The 22084-nt window shown below is 39.2% G+C and overlaps 1 protein-coding gene across 4 annotated transcripts in view; it reads right to left on the bottom strand.

Moving 5' to 3' along the window:
• STAU2 (staufen double-stranded RNA binding protein 2) overlaps positions 1-22084 on the bottom strand; it is a 255299-nt gene that overhangs the window by 146380 nt on the left and 86835 nt on the right. For all 4 annotated transcript variants that reach the window (XM_059723969.1, XM_059723970.1, XM_059723971.1 and 1 more), the window contains exons 8-10: positions 10373-10585; positions 5590-5727; positions 1678-1809 (exon numbers count right to left, since the gene is read on the bottom strand). In XM_059723969.1, coding sequence (XP_059579952.1) covers positions 1678-1809; positions 5590-5727; positions 10373-10585 — 483 coding nt within the window. The remainder of the gene's footprint in view (positions 1-1677; positions 1810-5589; positions 5728-10372; positions 10586-22084) is intronic.

Below are 22084 nucleotides of genomic sequence, written 5' to 3'. Positions count from 1 at the left end.
CGAGCTCCCACAGATGCTGCCAGCACCGTCGGCGGGGTGCGCGGGTGCGCGGCGCAGCAGCAGTGATCAGCAACCACCCGCTGGAGCCGCTAGCAGCATCGGCCAGGGGCGATTGTGGACCACCAGTGGCGGGGTGGCAACCACCCACAGAGGGTGCACCACCATGCTCAGGGGGTGCACGTGCACCCACTATGCGTCACCCCTTGTTAGGTCACTAAGTGGAAGACCTGGGCTCTAATCTCCCTTTCCCCAGAACACATCTGAATTGGCATGTGAATTCCCTGCACAGTGGTCCAACCAACAAGCCACAGGTTGGACATTATCTAGTCCCCTCTTCAGCACTCCTTCTGCTCTTTGGACAGGTGGGAGAGAGAGAGATGTGGGGCTAGAAGGAAGGGAGCAAGTTATATGATGTGTGACTCAGTGAGGTGGCTACTGCACAGGACGGGAGCAGCCCTTGGGTTTTAGCCTGGAACCTTGCTCTCCATGTGGCCGAAACTTCCCCATATCTCTCCATCCAATGGCTATGAAATGCAAGTCTTTTTCCCAGGCTTATACTCAGATACATGTGTTTGTGCATGGCCAGTATATATGGAGAAAAACAGCCCTTCTCTGGTTTGTACAAGGATATTGCAAACTGGTCTATGCTGAAGATTTTAGCACCAATACACAGTTGCCCTGCCTAGAGCAGGGGGGCTAGACCCGATGATCTCATAAGGTCCCTTCCAGCTCTAAACTTTTGTGAATCTGTGTGTGAATCTGTGTGTAGTTATTCGTTTGTCTACAACTGGGGGACATCACAGATGCAAAACACTTTTGTAGTGGGATCACATCTTGACACTGGGGGTTTTGTGCTGTTAAAGATTCTTTAATGTAAAATATCCTTACTGTAAACATGCCTTGAGACAGAAGGAAAGTTTTCTGTTGATAGCTTTGAGTTACAAATAGTTTTGTTAATGAAGTAAAGAGTATAAGCAGGTCAAAACAGCTAAGCAGCCTGTCCCTAAGACAGGACCATACTACCAACACTTCAAATTAAGAAACAGCCGTCTGACTGTTAACAAATTTGGAATGTATTTTCTTGATCGACCTAAGCTGCCTTTGAATGAATCAACTTAAAAAAAAAAAGTCTTAGTGCATCTTTACTTCCTGTTTGAAAGTAAGCTTGATATGGACAGAAATTTGCTGAGGATGCCACAGAAACATGACTTGCCATTACAAACATGGTATTTGATGAAAGCCTAACTGCTGTCCCTCACTATAAGATTATTCTGTAATCTTCTACTATATCTTTTTCCCACACCACGAATTACATAAAAAGGATATAAGAAAAGGGGCCTTAGTTTTGTTAAATAGAATATGCAAGCATCTATGGACATGTGTGCACACCCCCTCCCCCTCCCACACACACTTGTGTTTGTGTGTGTGTGTGTGTGTGTGTGCGCACAGAAAGAACATTTAATTCTCAATTATATTTGCAGAGGAAGAAATTGCAGATACCAATCAAATCTGTGTAGTTGTAGCTAAAGGAAGACTATCATATCCAACCAAACATACAACTGAACTCATCTTACTGCAGCTGTTCAGGCCCTGTTCATGCTACGTGATAAGGTGATGAAGCAGCTAAGAAATCAGATTTGAGGGCACAATTTGGACCCCACAACAATCAGTTCTCACCTTTTCTGGCTGATCTTGAAGAGGGGTGGAGGCTTTATAACCAAGCTGTAGCAACATTGCTTCTGCTGCATTTCTTTTAGCTATTTTCTTGTTGGGGCCTGTTCCAGTAGTAACTTCATTGCCTACTTTGACCTTGTAACGTGAAATGGAACAAAAATATTGATCAAAATCACTGATAAATATGTGGCCCCTAATCACCACCCAGCAATGACCCTCTCCATCTCTAGACAGACAGACCGCTATACATTTCTCTCTCTCTCCCTTTCTCTCTCTATATATATATCAATCAATCAGCCTGTTGGGCCACACACACAGGTGCCAACTTTGTTTTCTGCCAGTGGGTGCTTGCAGACATTTAAAAAAAATAAAAGCCAAAAAAAGGTGCTTTATTTAAACTCAGCACATTCTCATGCCAGGCCCCACACATGGCCAAAAGAGGCAGCACATTTCTTCAACCCAGCTCTGCAGCGTCTACAAAGATTGGCTGCTTTAGTGGGGATTATTTGGCACTTTTATCTAATAGCTGATTGAATCAGCTTTAGCTAAAAGCTTCAAAAAGCCCCGCTGAAGCGCCAGATCTTTACAGACACTGCAGAGCTGGGTTGAAGTAACACACTGCTTCTTGCAGCAAAGCTCATTTTGTTTGTTTTTTGTTTTTTTAATGTCTGCAAGCAGCCACGGAGGTGGCTTGTGGGTGCTGAGCACCCACTAATTTTTTTTGGTGGGTGCTTGAGGCCCAGAGCACCCATGGATTCAACACCTAAGGTCATGGATGCAACCAGCACAAAGCTAGGAAAGAACCACTGGAGTCATTTCCTAACTACAACTTCAGGGAGGGGCACAAGAGTTCCTTCCACACATAAGTTTGCTTCTTTTACTCCTGAAAAGGCTTCCCCCAAGAAACTACATGTCCTATATTCACACCACAGAAGTGTGTGCTTGCTTGTGTGTCTGCATCTGTTTACACGCAGAGCTATATTCTCTTGAGGGGCCTTGCCCTTGTGTTCCCAGACTTTGTGCCTTTTGGGTCCCTCCCTTTCCCCCATTCTGTGTAGCATGAATTCCTCCCCCCACCCCCAATCTTACATTTTCTTGCCTGACATCAGGAGGAGGAACTGCTACAGTGTCCCAGTTTCCTTGTCTCTGAATGCAGGCTCTGCTAGTAGCAGCAATCCCCTGGTATCATCAGTGGACAGAGAACAGTTGGATCCAGGGTTTTAAAAAGAGATTTAAAGAATGTGTAGCATGTTTCCAGGGAAGGAAGAAGACACTTTCCATATCTTGTCTTCCTCAACAATAGAGCATGCAAAACTAGGAGTGGAAATTGCTGGGAGGAGGAAGGTAGGGGAACATGGGGAAGACATATTCTTGTCCTTCCTCTTCAGCATTGTGTCTAGGCCCTTGGATGCTCTTTCTTCAAAAAAATTGTTTGGAAGGTTTGAGTTCTTGTTGGAATTGTGCTTTGTATTATATAGAGGTTTCTGACAACCAGGAAGCCCCCACATATACTAGGAGAGGAACTTATAACTTAGAAATAAAGAGACATATTATAAACAACAGATGGCCACAGAAAGAATATAAATCTGTTATTTATTCTTTGGGTTTTGCTGCCATTTAGAAACTTCACAGCTGCATGGTCCTGGTTTATGATATTATCATTGTCATTCTTGTTCATCCATGGATCACTCCTAATACTTCAATATCTACACCTTATTTGGTGAATTTACCCTCTTTTGCCAGATACTCTTTAAAAAAATTGTGTATGGCTCCAAAAATGTCTGTAATGGCAAAGCAACAGTAATCTACTTCACAAGACAATCCAAACAAGAGAAACCTCAGAGGTCAAAAGTTTCAAATCTTCTGGGTTGTTTTAAATTCTAAAATCTCGGGGGGAGAGGGGGTGTTAAGTAATAGTTAAATAAATAACAGGAAAAAATTATTTTAGTTTAACATACATACAATTGACTAAAAAGGCTGAATTATCCCATTTTGTTTTATATAGTTTAGCTACTATACCTATAGAAATAAGCAAATGATATAAATACTTCTGGTAAACTAAAGGAATACATAATTAAGTAACAAGAATCACAATTATGGACAACAGAAATATTAAGTAATTTTGAAATAAAAGCAGGCTTTTTTTTTTTTAACAGCACTGCAGTCATGGTTAGAAAACAACCAAATCACAATGAGCTTATATGTAATAAAATTAAAGAACTTTAATGAGCCAAGACAAAATGGCAATTTATCACATAGCGCACAATAAATCAATGTGCTGCTATTTTTTAGACCTGTAAAACTGGTTTAGCTATTATTATAACCTCTATCAAGGATTAAAGGTCTGACTACAAAGAGAAAGCTTTCCGAAATTAACTTTGGGAACAGAACACCGACTAATGTCATCAGAGGTTTTCTTCTGTTTATGTAGCGGTCAGAACAAGTAATTGGATCTATTTCATCACATCTAAACTTGCTCTTTGTGTGACAGATAAAAATGAACATATTATCTCTGGACATTTTACTTCCACATTCAATTAAATCAAATGAAAACACTGTTTAAGTAGTTTATACAAAAGGCATTTTACTTTGATAAGTTTTTTTGCATGTCATAATGAAACCACAAGGACTTCTGGAGGAAGAAAAAAGAAATACGATTTTATCTTGAAAAAATTTAAAAAACAGGGTGAAAAGGCATATATTTAGGCTACAACATTTATGAACACCCATAAAAAGGTTGCTTAAGGAATAACTTTTACTCGCCCTTTCACAAGAGCCTTGTTTCTTATATAAGGCAATCTTACATATTCTATTTTTAAAATATTTTCTTCTCCAAAGACAATTTTTTTTTACTCATAAAATATTTGGGTTGCCTGTAATGGTAATACAAAGGCCACATAGTCTTAAATATGGTCTGTGGCCCACACTATCTGTGGTCCACACTTTCTGATTGCCCACACAACCATCTCTAACTGCAAACTCCATATCAAAGCTGGAGTCTGAGGAGAGTCTGTAATAGGAATCCTCCCTTTCAAATCCTTAGAGTAAGAAAAAGTTGAAACCACAGTTCTAAGGGCATCATGGAAACTCTGAAATAAGGATATTGGGGAGAGACAAAAATGGTTTAGCGAGAATTAGGATACAGAATATGTTGCCAAAATAGCCACTCAGTTCCAAGGAGATAAAGATTTAATTGAGCAAGATAGACAAACATGAAGATGGAATTTAAGTTTAGTTAAAAAAAACAAAAATAAAAAAACATCTAATGAGCTATGTCTTCCTTTCTGATTCCTAATCTTCCTGTTACTGAGTTACATGCCAAAATATCAATTGTAAACCTTTTAAAATACCCTTTCCATTTAGGAGAGAAAGAAAGAATAATTATTAACTGATCAGAGCCTCTTTTTGCAAGATTTGTCAACCATATTCCTTGATCAAACAGCTCAGAAAAATAGGGACTCTTGGACACCTTTTTGGTACTACAGTCTCTGATCCCTCAGTAACTACAAAGTTTTCTGCCTTTCATTAGAACAGCATAGCAGAAACAAAGACAAATAATAAGCAGCAAATTGATGAAACAAACAATAAAAGTATATAAATACATAAAACAAGTGAAGTAAGGATGGCAAAATCCAAAAAGCAAAACACACAAAACACCAGACAGACATCACCTATCATTTTAGAAAGGAATCACAAATCTAACCATCATTTACTTCACCAAGAGAAAAGAGAAGTTCAAATAATCTTTTTCAAAAAATGAAAAGGAGAAAATATTGTACTCTTGCTGTAGAACTGCATGTATGGTAGAGATCTAACTAATGTCATATGGATCAGCTTAATATTCCACCCTTGTTTTCTTGTGCTTGCCCATAATAAAATAAGGTCATTATCTTCTAACATGAAAACAAATAATACCTGCATAACAAACTCTCGGCGACGAGGCATCCCTCTCTCTGAAAGAAGAATATACTCTGGCTCCTTCTCTTTTTTGGCCTGTTGGATCTGAGCCAGGCGGCTAATGGGGTTCATTCCTTGACCATATTCTGGTCCAGTCTGAAACAAGTTAAAAATGGATAACAAGTTATTTATGTACATATTTCAGCACATGTCAAACAAACTTATGTCACATCTTGTTTTAAAAAAATATTTTCCCATGCTGTTGTTCTCTCAAGATGAAACAGAAGAGAGGATAGTTGAAGAAACCAAGTACATTCAGTCATCTGCTCATATGACAGGGGATGCTCAGTCTCATGCTCAACTTCTGATAAGTGGCATGGAGCTGCTGCCTGGTTCCTACTAAAGAAAATGGGTGCATCTTGTAGCTGTAGACTGCCAAACTCCTTAACTACTTCTATAGGCTAGTGGAATTGCAAGATGGTGGTCCTTCTCCCGCACCCAATTCCACATCTTCTGCCCTTTCTCACAGAATAGGCCACTATGAAGCTTAGCTCTGTGGTGTACAATGGGCTGCAGAGTGCCTTTGCACAACCCTCTGCATTCCAGTCCTTTTCACTCAGTGGAACAAAAACATATTTGCGGTAATGTAAGCCTTCCGTAGCTCCTAAGATATATCCCTTAAAAATATAGGGTCATGCAGTTACACTAAAAAAGGTATAGAGGAATCCTGGAAAGTCAAAAGGCCTTTGCACTGACAGCTATCTGACCAAAGATCTCAAATGTTTACAGACATTAATCCTCACAACAAACTCTACTAAGATTTATTGTTGGGGTTCTCTTCTTCAACCTATGAGATAAGTGAAGGGATGGAAAGATTGATTTCTCCAAGGTTGCATACAAAGCTGAAGTGTGAAAGACGAGAGTCCTGTTTTCTCTGTTGTAGCCTCTAAATGTCCTTTCTAAAATTCGTTTGTAAAGAAAATGCTTATTCAAAGCAGACAGCTATTAAAAATAACAGTATGCATGTGTGTGTACATGTGTGTGTGAGTGAGTGAGAGAGAGAGAGAATATACATAAGAGGAAGACCAGCAAAGGGAGGAATAGAGGGGTATTGTGTTATCAGAGCTGTACAGTGAATTCCTCCATGGTATTTATGTTAAAGTTGCTTGAAAATCTATAGGTAAAAGAATTACGGAAATATCATGCACAAGGGCAGTTTTCATTACAGCTGTGTGGTCAGGGAGCCAGGCAGAGGCAAAAAGTGGAGTGTGCTATAAAAAGTACAAGTGCAGGCTATAATACTCTACAGCAGTTTCACAAGTACTGGTGCCAAATCCATACTTTGTAAATAAGGAAAGGATATGATTTTGACATTTCCTGGGTGCACTAATATTCATATATTACATTAAAAGAAGCAGGTAAATTAAATGCATTTTTGAGGCTACATGATCTGGCACTCAAAAATATCAAATACCAAGGTTGTTTTGACTTGATAATATCTGTTTCTACTTGGGTTTATCATTTACCACTAGTTTCCAATAATTAGTTGCACTGGAGATAGAAATGATGAAAACTATAGCAGAGAAAAGGCACCATATCACTGACACTGTCCAGAATGAGCCTGGGCAGAACCTGGTATACAGGAGAGTTGGAGTCAGAGTCAATATGACTTAGAATCTGCTGGCTTTCTGATACTGGATCTTGCAAACTTTATGCTGTATTACTATAGTTTTTGCTTTGTTTTCCTGGGAATTTCCAAGAAACCTAAAAGAGTCAGACACCCAATTCCCAACTGAATCTCAATGAGAGTCTGGAATCTAATTTGCTTGGGCTTCCTTGAAAATTTAAAAAACTTGAATACATACTTTGTGCAGCTTGCAAGCTCTCCAGTGCCATCTCCTTATTCAGCTAGTATGCTTTAGAAGCTCTGACAAGATGGTAGTTTCATCATTTCCTGCAACTGTAGGCTAAAGGGATTTTGTACGTTGCATGCTCAATCTGCTCTTTCCAAATGGCCATATCAAAAGCACTCGACTCTCCAACCCCACCCACCAAATCTATCAAAATCATTAGTCCTCATTGAAATTTGACTTGAAAAGAGTCTTCAAACCACCACCCTATCCAAAAGCCAACTAAACCAAACCAAAGTGTGGACAGAATTAATCAAAACAGGAAAGTGCAGTTTTCTTTGCTTTCACCAAATTCAGAAAAAATGGCCAAAGATTTGTTTTTAAAGGAAGCACAGATTAAACACTGACCTTTAAATAGCCTAAACCAATATTCTGGAAAGAGACTATCCTGCATATAATATTGATATTGCAGTTCCAAAGTCTTGAGGGCCCCTGTGTCTAAATGTAAAAGCAGGAGTGTGCTCTGTAGCAGCAAATGGAATGGGTCTGGTTCTCTACTGTGGTTTAAACTAGTTCAAAATGGATGTGAAATGCTAGAAAGCAAAACAGTAGCATTTACACATTAGCATGGGTGTTAATGCTACCCAGAATGTCAAGCAGTAGAAAATTGTGTCCAAACAAATTAATTGATACCCCCAAAAAGGAAGTAACGTATGGAAGGGTTGGGCCCCTGGCAAAACCTATTCTAGTTTGAAGTACTGACAGTCTAAGTTTATTTTTCATATTGTGTTGAGGCTAAGCAGTATTTCTCTATATAAATGTATATAGAGAACGGACCATGAATGCAGTTATTAGATCACATATAAGGATTATTATTCCAGTTAGGTGCATGTTGAGAAAGAATTTAGGATAAGTACACAAATCAGGGCTAGTCAGTGTGAACTGACTGAATCCTAGAGGCAGTAATAAATCTACTGCCACCAGGAATAAACAGCTCCATTTAAGAAACTTGAGCTCACAGGAATCTAGAGGCTCTGACGAAAGCTTCATTAATGTATTGCAAAGCATATTAACATCCTCTGACCCAGGGCACATTTTAATGGAAGGATGGTTCAAAATCATTACGTTTTTATGGCCTTGATCACTGATTTTTATGAATCAGCGTATTACCAATCCTACCCTAGCTAAAGGCAAATGTATAAGCAATTAAGTGGCTTTTCTACATGCATATTCAAGGGTCTGTTTGATGGTGATAGGAACAGACCTTTGGACCTTTTCTAAAGTGCTATCCTTAACTAACCAATCAAACAGATGGAAGATGTGGGGACCCAGTGACTGAATCTCATTTGTGGTGACAGAACTGACAAAGGGTCGTAACTTCCAAGGGCACAGATGGTAAGCATTTGACCTTACAATATTTTAAAGAGATTTTCAAGTTAGTAGAATGGATGAATTTACAGAATATTCTGGAGCTGTTAAAATCAAACAGAACCATACTTCCTAAGTGGGTACTGACAAGTTACTGCACTGCCTTAGGGCAGATGCTGTAGCTGCGGTTGACGTGGCTTCCCTCACACACAAAAGGACTTTACTCATGTTCATTTGTAGACATCAGTGTATTAAGAATTAAGCTTGAAATAGCTGGACATGTTTTTCTCAGCACTGGACATCATAATACTTAACAGAATGATATAGGCAAAAATAAAAGTAAAAGCTAAATGACACAAGAAACTTAGAAGCTGTATGTGTTCTTTTGGTTAGTAGTGGTAAAAGGGAATGTGGCTTCACTGGGATGTTTTGCTTATTGCAGTTATAGCTCTATATCACTTCCTCACAGAATCCATCTAAATTATACTGTATGATACATAAACAAAAACATGCTTGTGCCACAGCTACATAAATTATATTCCTAACTTGTAGTATTACTTAAAATAGGTAATGATATAGTTAGACATTGAACATCTTACATCTAAGGTAGAAACATCTCAAGAATTGATAATTGTTATTTTTTGCATATAATTAGATTCCTAATACACAATTATTTGAACATTGGTGTACACTAATAATAAAGATGCTAAATGTTAAGGAATAAAAATCCTTCACCTGCCTTGGATCACCAGATTTCACCCTGAACTTAGATTATGTAAAATATATATATTTTTTATAACCTTATAAAATTTTAGATTTTATACTTGTATAAAAAATGTATTTTAAAAGTTTATAAATGTTATGAAATTTAACATACTTAGTGTTTATAATATATATTTTACATATATTATTTTATTTAAAATAATTTAAATAGATTAATAAAAGATTACTTTTTAATTGAAAGTAGAGGCAGGGTAGATTTGCACTTTCTAGGCTAATTTAATTAGAGATGCATAAGATTTCAAAAGCAGCAGCTGACGAATAGCTTATGCATCTCTCAGTTACTCTACAGGGTGCAAATATACACTGCCTTCTGCTTGACTTCAGACTAACATGGCTAACTACATCTATCTTTAACAATTAGTCTTTGTAATGCTTGATGATTATAGAGAAATCTACTATCAGAGGAGGAAATAAATTAAAACATAAGAATGTTAGCATGAGAGCATATATTTTTCTGTCTACCATTCCTCAGCAGCTAGTCTAAGAATCTGAATCTGCACCACTGAATCTAGTAGCAAAACTCCTGATGAATGCAGGATCAGATCCCAAATGGACAAAATCTTTAGAGTAAACACATTTGATAATTTTTATGGTTACAAGTAATTTTTTTTGGTTGTCACAAATGAAATAATGACAAATTCCAGCCATCTGGTGGGGTCTGGAAAATACCAACAAGCTGGACCACACTAAAATTAAAGCTGCACAAGTAATGGTATAGACAAGGAAGAGGTAGGGATTCCATAAGAATCATAAATTGTCATAAGACAGCATTACTATTTGCAATATACACAGGCACTTACCTTTAATATTGTTTTAGGACGTTTTTTAAAGTAAAGTTTTGGCTTTTCAATCACAGGAAGAGGAGGGAGTTTTTTAAGTTCTTGTAGGACAGTCATTGCAGCCCGTTTTTTTGAGAGTTTCTTACTGTTTCCTTCTCCTTCTGCAGAGAATTCTCCTACTGTGACTCGAGTAACAAAGCTCTTCATATGTGGAGGTCCACTTTCCTTAATCACCTATTGAACAAAAGGTTATATCAAGTCAAATGACATAATGCAACACAAGTCCCCATCTTTTACCATTTTTCATACCCATCCAATTGAAATATATTACTGAGATTCTTTTACTAAAAAAGCAACAACCTTCTTTCCTGCAAATTACAGTTATGTAGGCAGGCCTGCAGAGAACAAAAACTGACATGGATGGGAATGTTCATGTTTGACAGCATTAGAACTAGAATTAACCGAGGAAGAAAATCTAAACAATGTATTTAGTGCTTCAAAGCAAATGTTTAACTACTTTAAAATACAGGTCTAACAAAACACCACCACAGTGCATAATAAAAATAAATCAAGTACTTTTCCAATTTAACTACTTATCTTAGTAAAAGATACTTTTGTTGATAATCAGACCCCACCAAATCTTCCGATTCTACTGCTCTTTTTATGCCACCCAACTTTTTAGTTTATTCTTGAATGATATAAAGACAGGTGCTAACAGTTTATTAATTCCATGCACCCATGATTTTGCATGACTCTAGCTTCATCTTGCTTTATGCAGATGATACATTAATAATGTAATAATCTCAGGTTACTAGATGCTTTTCAGAAGTATTGCACCTCAAACAGTTTGGAAATCACCACGGTTAATATCAAGGTATTGGTTTTGGGGAATGAAAGGAGAAAAAAAGTTTGTTTTTTTTACAGAAAAAGTAACTAGAGATGGCGTCTTCCTTTAAATACCTTGGAATCTATTTTAGCAAAAATCTGACTTGGAACAAGCACATTGAAAATGTAAATATTAAAGCAAACTGAGTTTTGGGCAGAGGTTCTTTTTACAATAAGATGGGAAAAAGAGTGGTTCTGGAAACAATAAAGGTCTATAGATCCAAGGTAGAGTCCATTTTATTGTATGCAGCCGAACGTTGGGATGCTGACCCACAGTCCATTCCAAAACAAAAAGTAGTTGGAGATCTTTTTAAAGGTAGTTTTTATCTCTATCTAATTCTACAACAAGGGAGGGGGAGGGGGAGAGAGGGCAGTGACTTCCCTCTGCAGGCTGCACAGGTGTTGCCCAGCCAGACAGAAGCGGGGGGGGGGGAACTCGCACATGGCGGCCGCTGTCATCCACCACCCCACGCTGCCACGTGTCGCACATGTGGCTCCGTGAGCTGCTGACAGGCAGCGTATGATTGGCCAGGTGCAAGACCCATCAGCAGCAGGCAGATCCGCGCGTGCGATTGGCTGTGCGACTGCCACCCACCACCCCACACTGCTGCGTGGCAAGTCCCCCGTCATCTCCCCCAGGCTCAGTGTCTGCCACTGCCAAACCCCACCCTACCAGCCCCCACGCTTCCGGCCAAAAGGGGTACACTCCTTAAAAAAGGTTGAAAACCCCTGCTCTAAACCACTGGATGGACACCAGATAAACTGATGAAGTACACATTCTAGATGTCTCCCATTTGCAAAATAAGCCCTTGTTTGGATGGTTAAATAACATCTATATTCTCTGGACAAAAGGCTTGGGGAAATGCCACTGACCTAATATTTCCCCTATATCTAACACAAGACATCACTTTAAGAATTAAAGATGCCAGCATGCAGAGAAATATCCTGATAGTAAAACTGTCTGAAACTTCCTCTTTTTAAAAATTAATAAAGCACTCCAATGGCCTAGAAACCTACCCATCTGGGGTATAAAACTACAAACAATGAGAGGTTATTACTAGACTGAGATTTACTTTCATGAGTAGGGATCTATGTAAATTGCACTGGAAGTGCACTTCACAGCAGCTCCTTTAATCTTGCTCTTTTCACCATGCACCTGACTCCCACCTTTGATTGGCAGAGTGACCCTGGCAGTCCCGCTGCTTCCTCCTGATGAGCCAGGGGGCAAAACCCACAGTTTTAAACATGCCATGGTTTTTGCCTCCCTTTCCTGATTGGCCAGGCGGCCCTGGTGGCCCCACTTCTTGCTGCTGATTGACTAGGAGGGGAAAATTTAAGCATATTTAAAACCATATTTTTTGCTACCTGGCTGATCAGGAGCAAGCGGTAGGGGTCTCCCTTCACCAATCAGTGCTCAGGGGGTACGTGGTAAAAAAAGAAAAATTAAAGGAGCCGCTGTGCAATGCACTTCCCTACTAATGAGATCTGTGGATGTCATGGGCAGGTTGTTACAAAATGTTTGGATACAAAATGCTCTTGTTGGAAGAAGGAGATAGATGACATAAATCACTATTTGTGGTTTTGTTTGTTCTCTGAAGAAATAAGAGGAAAATGGATCTCTCCATTAATGGGAAATTTTAAATATTGGGCTCACAAAGAAAAAACAAACGGGCTTCTCTCTAATAACAGTTTGGACCACATATTCTCCTTAGATACAGTTCTCTTACATGCTCAAAGAACAAGGGCCAAAATCAAATAAAATTTTCCTATTTTGTTTTATTATCCACTGCTTCATTTTATTATTTATTTTTCAACATCAGATACTATTTTTTTGTTTAATTTTGCATAAATTGGTAGAATGGATCATCTTGCTGTATGTTTTTATAAGTTATATAAATATTATTTATTTCTTTTTGTTCATTTTAGCATATTCTTTTGGTGGAAGCTGTAAATAAACTACTACTACTATTTACTACCCATGCTAAATGGTATTTATATAAAATCAGTTATAAGTCAAACTCATAGCTCAAAAATGTTTCCTCCTTTAAGAATCATGATTATTTGAAGGATGTACTATTTGTGCAAGGTGCTGAACTTCAAGCCTGAAAAGCTGAATTTCTTTGTTTATCCACAGACACAAACAGCATGAACCTCACCACTCCTAGCTTACCAGTCATAACCTTTGCCTGGAGAGATCACGTTATTTTGAAAGACTAATGATTTTAGTCTCCAGAATTTTGATCCGTCTCAATTAGTGATAATAAAACTTAACAAGAGATCTAGCATAATTCGTAAGTCCTGTTCTGTCTAGAGCTCTACTAGAAAAAAAACCAATCAGTTCTGCAAACCTCAACTTAAAAATATCTTTCCAAACAAACTCAACCTGAAAGATGAGAATGCTTGTTTGAAACCATTCTCAGCCACAACGGTCGTATCCAGATGTGCATGAACGTTTGGTTATCGGGTACAACTAGTGGCGGCACACCTTGTGCCACTGCTAGTTGTCCCCAGGGAACGTCTGTGCACTCGTGTGCAGCAAGCTACCCTGGGTGGGGTAGGGGAAGCTGTGGCCAGCACTGGTCTGGCTCCAGCAACTTTACCTGGGGTCCTGGGGCCCTTCCAGGATTGCAGCAGCAGTGATCCTGTTCTCATGAAGCCTGGACAGCAGTGAGGCATGGCTCCAGTTGGCCAGGCTCTTGCTTTGAGTGGCACATGCTGTCACCTCATGCACCACTCCACTTTTTTTTGACCCCTGGCTTTCCCTCTGCACTACTCTCCTGCAGCGTGGAGAACAGAATGCGAGGTATGTGGTGCACAACTGTGCTCGTCTGGACGTGGCCAACATTTACATTACTGTGAAGCTATAGAAACAAAGAAAGTCTGTCTCTAAGATGCTTCTGCATCTTTTCAACTGCCCTCTTCTATCTTCTCCTTACCACATCCATCAGATTTTTTTTTCAAGGATACAACAACATTTTACTGACAAAATCTGGTACTGCAGATGGAGCAATTCAATACAGCTATCTGTTTACATTTAATCAAAACAATAAATGCTTTATAATTAGATATATGACAGTTATATAAGCTTTGTATCTGGGCCAGAGTTCAGTTCTTGCGAGCACTGGGGGAGGAAGCAAATATTTAATTTAGTATTTTTGCTTTTATATTTGCTTATAAGGGAACTCAAGTTTCTGATAGACAGAAGCAATTACTATTCAATATCTAACATTAGCCAATATTTTCAAAATCAAAATCAATGCATATATTTAGTGGTCTGCAGTAGCAGAACCATTTGCTATTGGGCGATTCCTAAGCACAAGTGAACTGAGGCTAAGGTGTTACCAGCAGTCTTAGCTCAACTGCGGTGTTTTTTATGGGTTTAAATTCTAAACCTTAATATTATTTCAACCTGTTTTGTATTAAAGTTCTTTGCTATGAAGGTCATGTCCTCTGCATTATTTAGTTTTGCAGTTACACTGTAATCAGGTCTCTTTAGGCTTGTATTTCTTGTTTAAACCTCCTTTTGCAGCAATTTTACACAGCAAATATAATAAACATCAATAAAAAGACACAAAATGGAGGTCAATAGAGAACTATATCCAAATTTTCCCAGAACAGAAAAAAGTGTATGCCAGCAAGGAAGTCTGCCAGGAAGGGATTTTTATTTTTTTAATTTAGGACTATCCTGACTCTGTGTCAAGGTAAGGATCTCAAAACTATTATGATTGTCATCTTGCTTAAAACTGGCCTGCTCCAGCATTTCACAAATTGAGAGCTCCATTGTGCTTTTAATGTACTAGTCTGGGAGAAGATGGGGCTGCTCTGCCCAAACAAGAGTCCTGGGAGGCTGTGAGCATAACACCTCTAGGCAAGGTACAGACATTGCACTTTTACCAATGTAAGTGATCAAAAACTGGTCTGTACCCATAACAGAATAGAAGTTTGGCGCACAGACTGGTGTAAAAATGGCAGAACCCAGTCTAAGATTTGCCACCCTGCAAGAAAGGGCGAACATGTTTTCTGTTCACTACTGATCTAAACAACATTTCTTACAGAAAACTGTGCAACTTAGATTGATTCTGCTTTGGGCTTTTGAATGTCTGTACCTAGCCCTTTGGTCTTGCCGGCACATGGGCCGTGAGCATGCTTGCTGCTGCATCCCCTAAATTGGATACAGCTCACACCCAACTTAGAACTCGGTAATGGAGACTTAGCCCCGACTCTTCTCTACAGTGAGCATCTGAAGTGCGATGGTGATAATATAAAGCAGAGAAGAATCCTGAGCAAAATCCTAGTCCCAACGAAGTCAATGTACTTTTTACAACAACTTCATTGAAATCAGGGTTTTACTGCTTGCATTTAACAGTGGACAGAGACTATATTTGGGGATACAGTGTTCTCTCATGCATCCATGCATAAAGGTTGTTCATAGTTCAACTGTGAATTTCCAGCATAAGGTGGAGGATCTCACTAATTTCTACGCAATTCCACTTCAAGAGTGGCATACAGAAGACAGAGAGCCAGAAATTCTGATTCACAGAAGGTTATTTTTCCTCTTAGACATCCTAAACCAAGGAACAACCCCTCCAATGCAGCCCAGGTTGTAATGTGCAAAGTCCATAGACTCAGAAGGTTATAATCAAAGAATACATACATCAAGTTTCTAAAAGGTTCTCTCTCTCCTTTTTTAAACAGAAAAAACTACAGAGAATAGGATGGGGTTCAAAAACTACAAGAATAGGATGGGGCTCAACATAGACTAATGCAGGGTGCTGCACCTTGGGAGAAGGAATCCACAGCATGCATACAGGCTGGGGAGTTCCCTTCTTGGAAGCACAGAGGCAGAAAGGGATCTCGGAGTCATTACTGACTCCAAGATGAACATGAGCTGTCAATGCCAGACCGCAGCCAGCAAGGCCAGCCATACTTTGTCACGCATCCAAAGGTGCATCTCAAGCCGGTCCAGAGAGGTGCTACTCCCCCTCTATGCTACTTCGATCAGGCCGCAGTTGGAGTACTGCGTCCAGTACTGGGCACTGCACTTCAAAAGGGATGTGGCCAGCTTGGAGAGGGTTCAGAGGAGGGCCACCCGCTTGGCGAGAGGGCAGCAGGACAGGCCCTACGAGGAGAGACTGAAGGACCCGAACTTGTTCAGCCTCAGCAAGAGGAGGCTGAGAGGGGACCTGGTGGCTGTTTACAAGCTCATCAGGGGGGATCAACAAATAGGCAGAGCTCTTTTCTCCCCAGCACCACCTGGGGTGACGAGGAACAACAGTCATAAACTAATGGAGAACAGGTTTTGGTGGGAGATCAGAAGGCAATATTTTACAGTTAGGGTGGCCAAAATCTGGAACCAACTTTCCAGGGGAGTGGTCCTCGTCCCTACCTTGGGCATATTCAAGAGGAGGTTGGACGATCACCTGTCTGGGGTCTTGTGAACCCAGCATTCATTCCTGCCTGCGGCAGGGGGTCAGGCTAGATGATCTGTTCAGGTCCCTCCTGGCCCTAGCTACTATGATACTATGCTACAGTATGAGGAAAAGTTCCAAGGCTGATTATAATTTTGAACAGTCAAACAGTGAATTCTTCATAACAATGCTCATGGGCTGCACACCTGTGGCATTTACTTTTAAATGTTTTACAATGTATGCATGTGTGCTTTATGACTAATGTAAACACACAGAGGTGGTGCAACACACCTGAACTGAAATTACAAAAGGACCCATAGCCTTTTCATTTCTTACCTTTTAAGGGTTTGCAATCATGATACTGACAATACTGTACCATAGGTATTGTAGGTAGCATTCATATACAGTACAATATAGATAGAAAACATAATTAATAAAGTTGATAAAATGAGGAGTAAAATTACTCGCTTAAGAAATAAATTAAGCTCTGTACTTTTTAAGATGGATTTTTTTTTCTAAGTGTATTTGCATAGCTTTTTATTTTTTGAATCTTTTACTTATATGTGGTACATAATGGCCAGTATAATATTTACCTCTGTCAAAGTTCAACAAGAAGATTAAATGGAAAGATTGTCATTGACTTCAGCAGTTTTAGGATTGGGCCCAATATTAAATTTAGGTTAAGATTTCTTTTTTGAAAAGGAATCTAAAACCAATTCTGGTAGACTCCAGAGAAATTCAGACTAACCGTTTTCAGATCTTTTCTGTTCAACATGATTTAAACCATTTGTGCTGTAAAACCAACACAGAGATTTACAATGGAATTCAATCCACAAACACTAACCACTTTAGTATACCAGTATATTAAAATGCTCCATGAGTTTCAAGACTCATCTTATGGACTAAATTATGGCTAATTGTACCAGAAAATTTGATTAGCAATGACAGTTTATACATTTCCTCCTTTCTGTCATGCTGATTTAAATGATGAGTCCAGCAAAGGAAAACACAATGGGCTAAATTCATGCCTGGTGTAGCACCACTGAGGTCTACTTATATCAGGGATTAATACAATTCAATTTAACGAATCAAACTGACAAATGTAAAACAGGAGTTCAGTATTAGTAAAAGAATACCATTGTTCCAGTTAACAAAGAGTACATAGGCTGCATTTTGAAAGATATCAGTGAGAGTAAACAAGTACTAATTTTAAGATTACTGGAGGAGAAAAAAAGGTAAAATGAAAGAATGGAAAATTGTCTATTACCTATGACTGTTTAAAATTTAGAAAATACCAAACTATCAATGTATTTATACATGCTGATGCAAATGAAGACACAGGAAAAAATGGGCATTTTGCCAGTAAGGAAAATATCTACAGCTTTATTAAATTAAAAAAAAAAATCTAACATTAATCCCTTTAGGCAAATGATCTCCACAAGTCGGTGAGGAACACTGGCATCCTTTCGCCATAGCCAGAGGGGAAATATCAAGCAGGTCCATAACCCATTTTTGAGAGACCAACTCTCCCCTGATGGTGGGATAAAGAGTATAAGAACTGTGTACAGCTCTTAAGTAGGTGAGGTCAATTAAACCCATCTGGACTACCCAACTCCTTTGGCAGGCCTAAGGCTGAAAAGCTATCAAAAAAGGAAAGACATTTGTACTGTAACTCCAAGCAAAGAGAAATACATCATTAACCCTTTAGCCTTCACACATGGTATTTTCTACCTAAAATAGACATAACACTTTGTCCAAAATTTGCCAAATGCAACATGTGCTATGACTAATTAATTAGTCTGTCCTTTGAAAATGGAAAAAAACACAAGTAAAACACATGGAAATTAAAATGCATAAACCAGTTCATAGATCTCTTTGCTGCAACAAAGGCAAATCTTTCCTGCCAACTTAGGAACAATGGCAAAATCCCTACTTGGGAGCAGCATCTTGCAAGATGATCCAAATTCAGGTTTGAAAGCTATTGCCTAACTTAGTGAGGAGGGTTTTAAACAAGGCTCGCAGTGGGGTGAAGAACAAAGTCCTGAGATAAGTGAAGAAGTGGGAGACCTGAAGGAAGCACAAAAATGAAGAAGTAACAGGGAAGGCCTCCTCATTCTTCCTAAGAAAGTAGGGCAATGAGCTAGTTACCTCAGGTGTCTGTACACGAACGCACTGAGGCTGGTAAAACGAGCAGGAAATATTGGAAGTCCTCCCACAGTCAAGGAACTATGACATGACTGGAATAACAGAGACTTGGTGGGATAGCTCGCATAATTGGAGCACTGTCCAGGACAAACTGTCCAGGAAGGCCAAGCAGGGGAGAAGAGGAGAAGCTGTGCTGTATGTAAAGGAGCTGTATGATTGTTCAGAGCTCTAGTATGAAATTGGATATAGGCCTTTTGAAAGTCTCTGGGTTAAGGTTGGAGGGGACAGCAACAAAGGTGATGTTGTGATGGGTGTCTGCTATAGACCACCAGACCAGGAGGATGAGGTAAATGAGGTTTATTTCACACAACTAGCAGAAGTTTCCAGATAATAGGCCCTGGTTCTCATGGGGGGACTTCATTCACCCTGACATCTGCTGGGAGGAAAATACACCAGTGCATATGCAATCCAGGAAGTGCCTGCAAAACACTGGAGACAACCTCTTAGTAGAAGTATTGGAGAGACCAACCAGAGGCCAGGCTCTTCTTGACCTGCTGCTCACAAACAGGGAAGAATTGGTGGGGAGTGTAGACATGGATGGCAACTTGGGTAGCAGTGACCACGAGATGATCAAGTTCAGGATCCTGACAAAAGGAAGAAAGGAGAGCAACAGAGTATGGAACCTGGACTTTGTAAAACCAGACTCTGACTTCCTAAGGGAACTGATAAGCAGGATCCTCTGGGAAGCCAGTCTGAGGGGGAAAGGAGTCCAGGAGACCTGGCTGTATTTTAAAGAAACCTTGATGAGGCTGCAGGAACAAACCATCCCAATGTGCACGAAGAATAGCAAATATGGCAGATGACCAGCTTGGCTTAGCAGAGAACTCTTTGGTGATCTTAAACACAAAAAGGAAGCTTACAAAAAGTGAAAGCTTGGACAGATGACTAGGAACAAGTATAAGAATATTGCTTAGGCATGCAGGGATGAGGTCAGGAAGGCCATTCATGTGGGGCACATGAGTTAAAAGAAGAGGCTAAGGGAACTGGGCTTATTTAGCCTAAAGAAAAGAAGACTGAAGGGGGGATTTAATAGCCTTCAACTACCTGAAGGGTGATTACAGAAAGGATGGGGCTAGACTGTTCTCAGTGGTGGCAGATGACAGAATAAGGAGCAATGGTCTCAAGTTGCAGCAAGAGAGGTTTAGGTTGTATATTAGGAAAAACTCTCACTAAGAGGGTGGTGAAGCACTGGAACAGGTTATCCAGAGAGGTTGTGGAATCTCTACCCTTGGAGGTTTTTATGGCCTGGTTTGACAAAGCCTTGGCTGGGATGATCTAGCTGGCGATGGCCCTGCTTTGGGCAGGGGGTTGTACTAGATGACCTCCTGAGGTTCCTTCCAACCCTAATTTTCTATGATTCTGTGTCTGACAGTCTGGCAAAAGCTGAAAGCTGCTATGAAAGAACAATCTTGCTCTGTGGGGGAAAGCTGTCCTGGGAGACCTGCATAGCTAAGGTGAGCGCACCCCAGTTCAGGACTGGAGTATAGTTTTCCCCCTATCAGACTTTGGTACTTTAAGATGTTTTTAATCTGTTGTTTAATACACAGAGAGCATTCAACAAGTTTTATGAAAAGCCTATCTTGATTTCATCAGGCAGTCCAAGTACAGATCTTGTGTTTGTGTAATCTCTCTTGGCCAAACAGCTAGGGCCAAATTGTGCCCTCAGTTACACCCATGTGATCCCACTGACATCATAGGGCAGGACTTGGCCCCTGACTTGCATTACATACTCTCTTTATGCTCCAGAAATTATGTAATTCTGTTTATTGCAAACATTACATTTTTTAAACTATTTGCTCATTTATATAACACTGTCCTGCTTTTTTATTTACTAAAGGTTTGAAAGATACAGAAAAGGCTGACTATTTTACAGCTATTACATTACACAGGTAATGAATGCTTGATACGTGCCTGGAGTAAACAGTTCTTAAAGAAAATCCTACTTACATAAACAAACAAATAAATAATCCTACTTAAATAAAATAATACTGCCATTTAACATCTTGGCAATAGTAGTATCTGAGACTAACCATGTGATAAAAATACCTCAGGGATCAGGACCTAAATATGGAGCATTAAGAGACAATTAAAAGTTATTAGTATTGTGATGACTGGGGCACAGAAAAACTCTCACACTGAGAAATGAAAAAGGCAGGGACTGTTGACATTAGGTGATGAATACAAGGCATGTGAAAAATGTACACTTAAATGGTATACAGATAGTAGAACTGTTTCTATTCTGCTTGTCTCATAACAAAAGAACAAGATGGTATTGGATACAACTGAAAGTTAGCAAATTCAAAACTTGTAAAAGAAAACACTTTTTCCACTCACAGGTAATTAGATTTTGGCTTTGGTATCAACAATTTAACAAGATTCAAAAAAGAGATTGAGCACTTATATGGATATATAAACATACACATGGGTATACAATATATACAATAATCGTTAATGCCATTAATTATTTTAAATAACAAAGTTTAAATAATTTCTCTTTATTAGAGCTAAGATTAAACCTTAATAAGGAGCAGATTACCCCCAAAAATACCTACTGTGGAGTTCCTTATACCTTCTGAAGCATCTGGAGGCACTCTGCTGAACTAACGGACCATGCTTGGACCCAGTAGGCAATCCTGTGATCCTACTATGTCCCTGGAGGTTACCTGGCTCTAGTCAATGCCAGTGTTCTCCATATGTTATAAGAGGCATACACACAGGTTTTTTTCTTGAATGGACTGTATATCACTTCCAGAGGAAAGTGATGCAGCCATACCAAGCCCACACCGGTAAAATTTTATAATACATGACACCAAATCAAATATGACATTCTAATATTCAGGCATATTTTCAAAAGCACTAAAACAGAGAAAATTATTTAAAATATCTCTAGCCATACACAGAAGTTACTTGGTGCAAATATATGAGACACAGTAATAAAAACAAGACAAGTTTTAAAGTTCAGTTTAGACTAGTATCCGCTGCTATATAAACACATAAAATATAAGCATTTTTTTTTTTACTGGAGATTAGGCAAATCCTAATAGCCACATACAATCGTTGTCAACTTGTATAAAAAAATCCTCCTGCTGAAGTAGTTCCACAGAAGTCATTACCACCCCTCCCTGTATAGTTTATAGCATACTGATTTGTATGGAATTACTTTACTGCTACTTAAGGTAGATAAATATGTTAAAAGCAGATTCATAGATTTAACAATTTGGAGATGAGGAGAAAT

The sequence above is a fragment of the Alligator mississippiensis genome, chromosome 3, assembly GCF_030867095.1.
Source record: "Alligator mississippiensis isolate rAllMis1 chromosome 3, rAllMis1, whole genome shotgun sequence".
NCBI classification, from domain to species: domain Eukaryota; kingdom Metazoa; phylum Chordata; order Crocodylia; family Alligatoridae; genus Alligator; species Alligator mississippiensis.
Note: the sequence above shows the minus strand (reverse complement) of the source record. Positions and strands in the feature narration are given on the sequence as shown.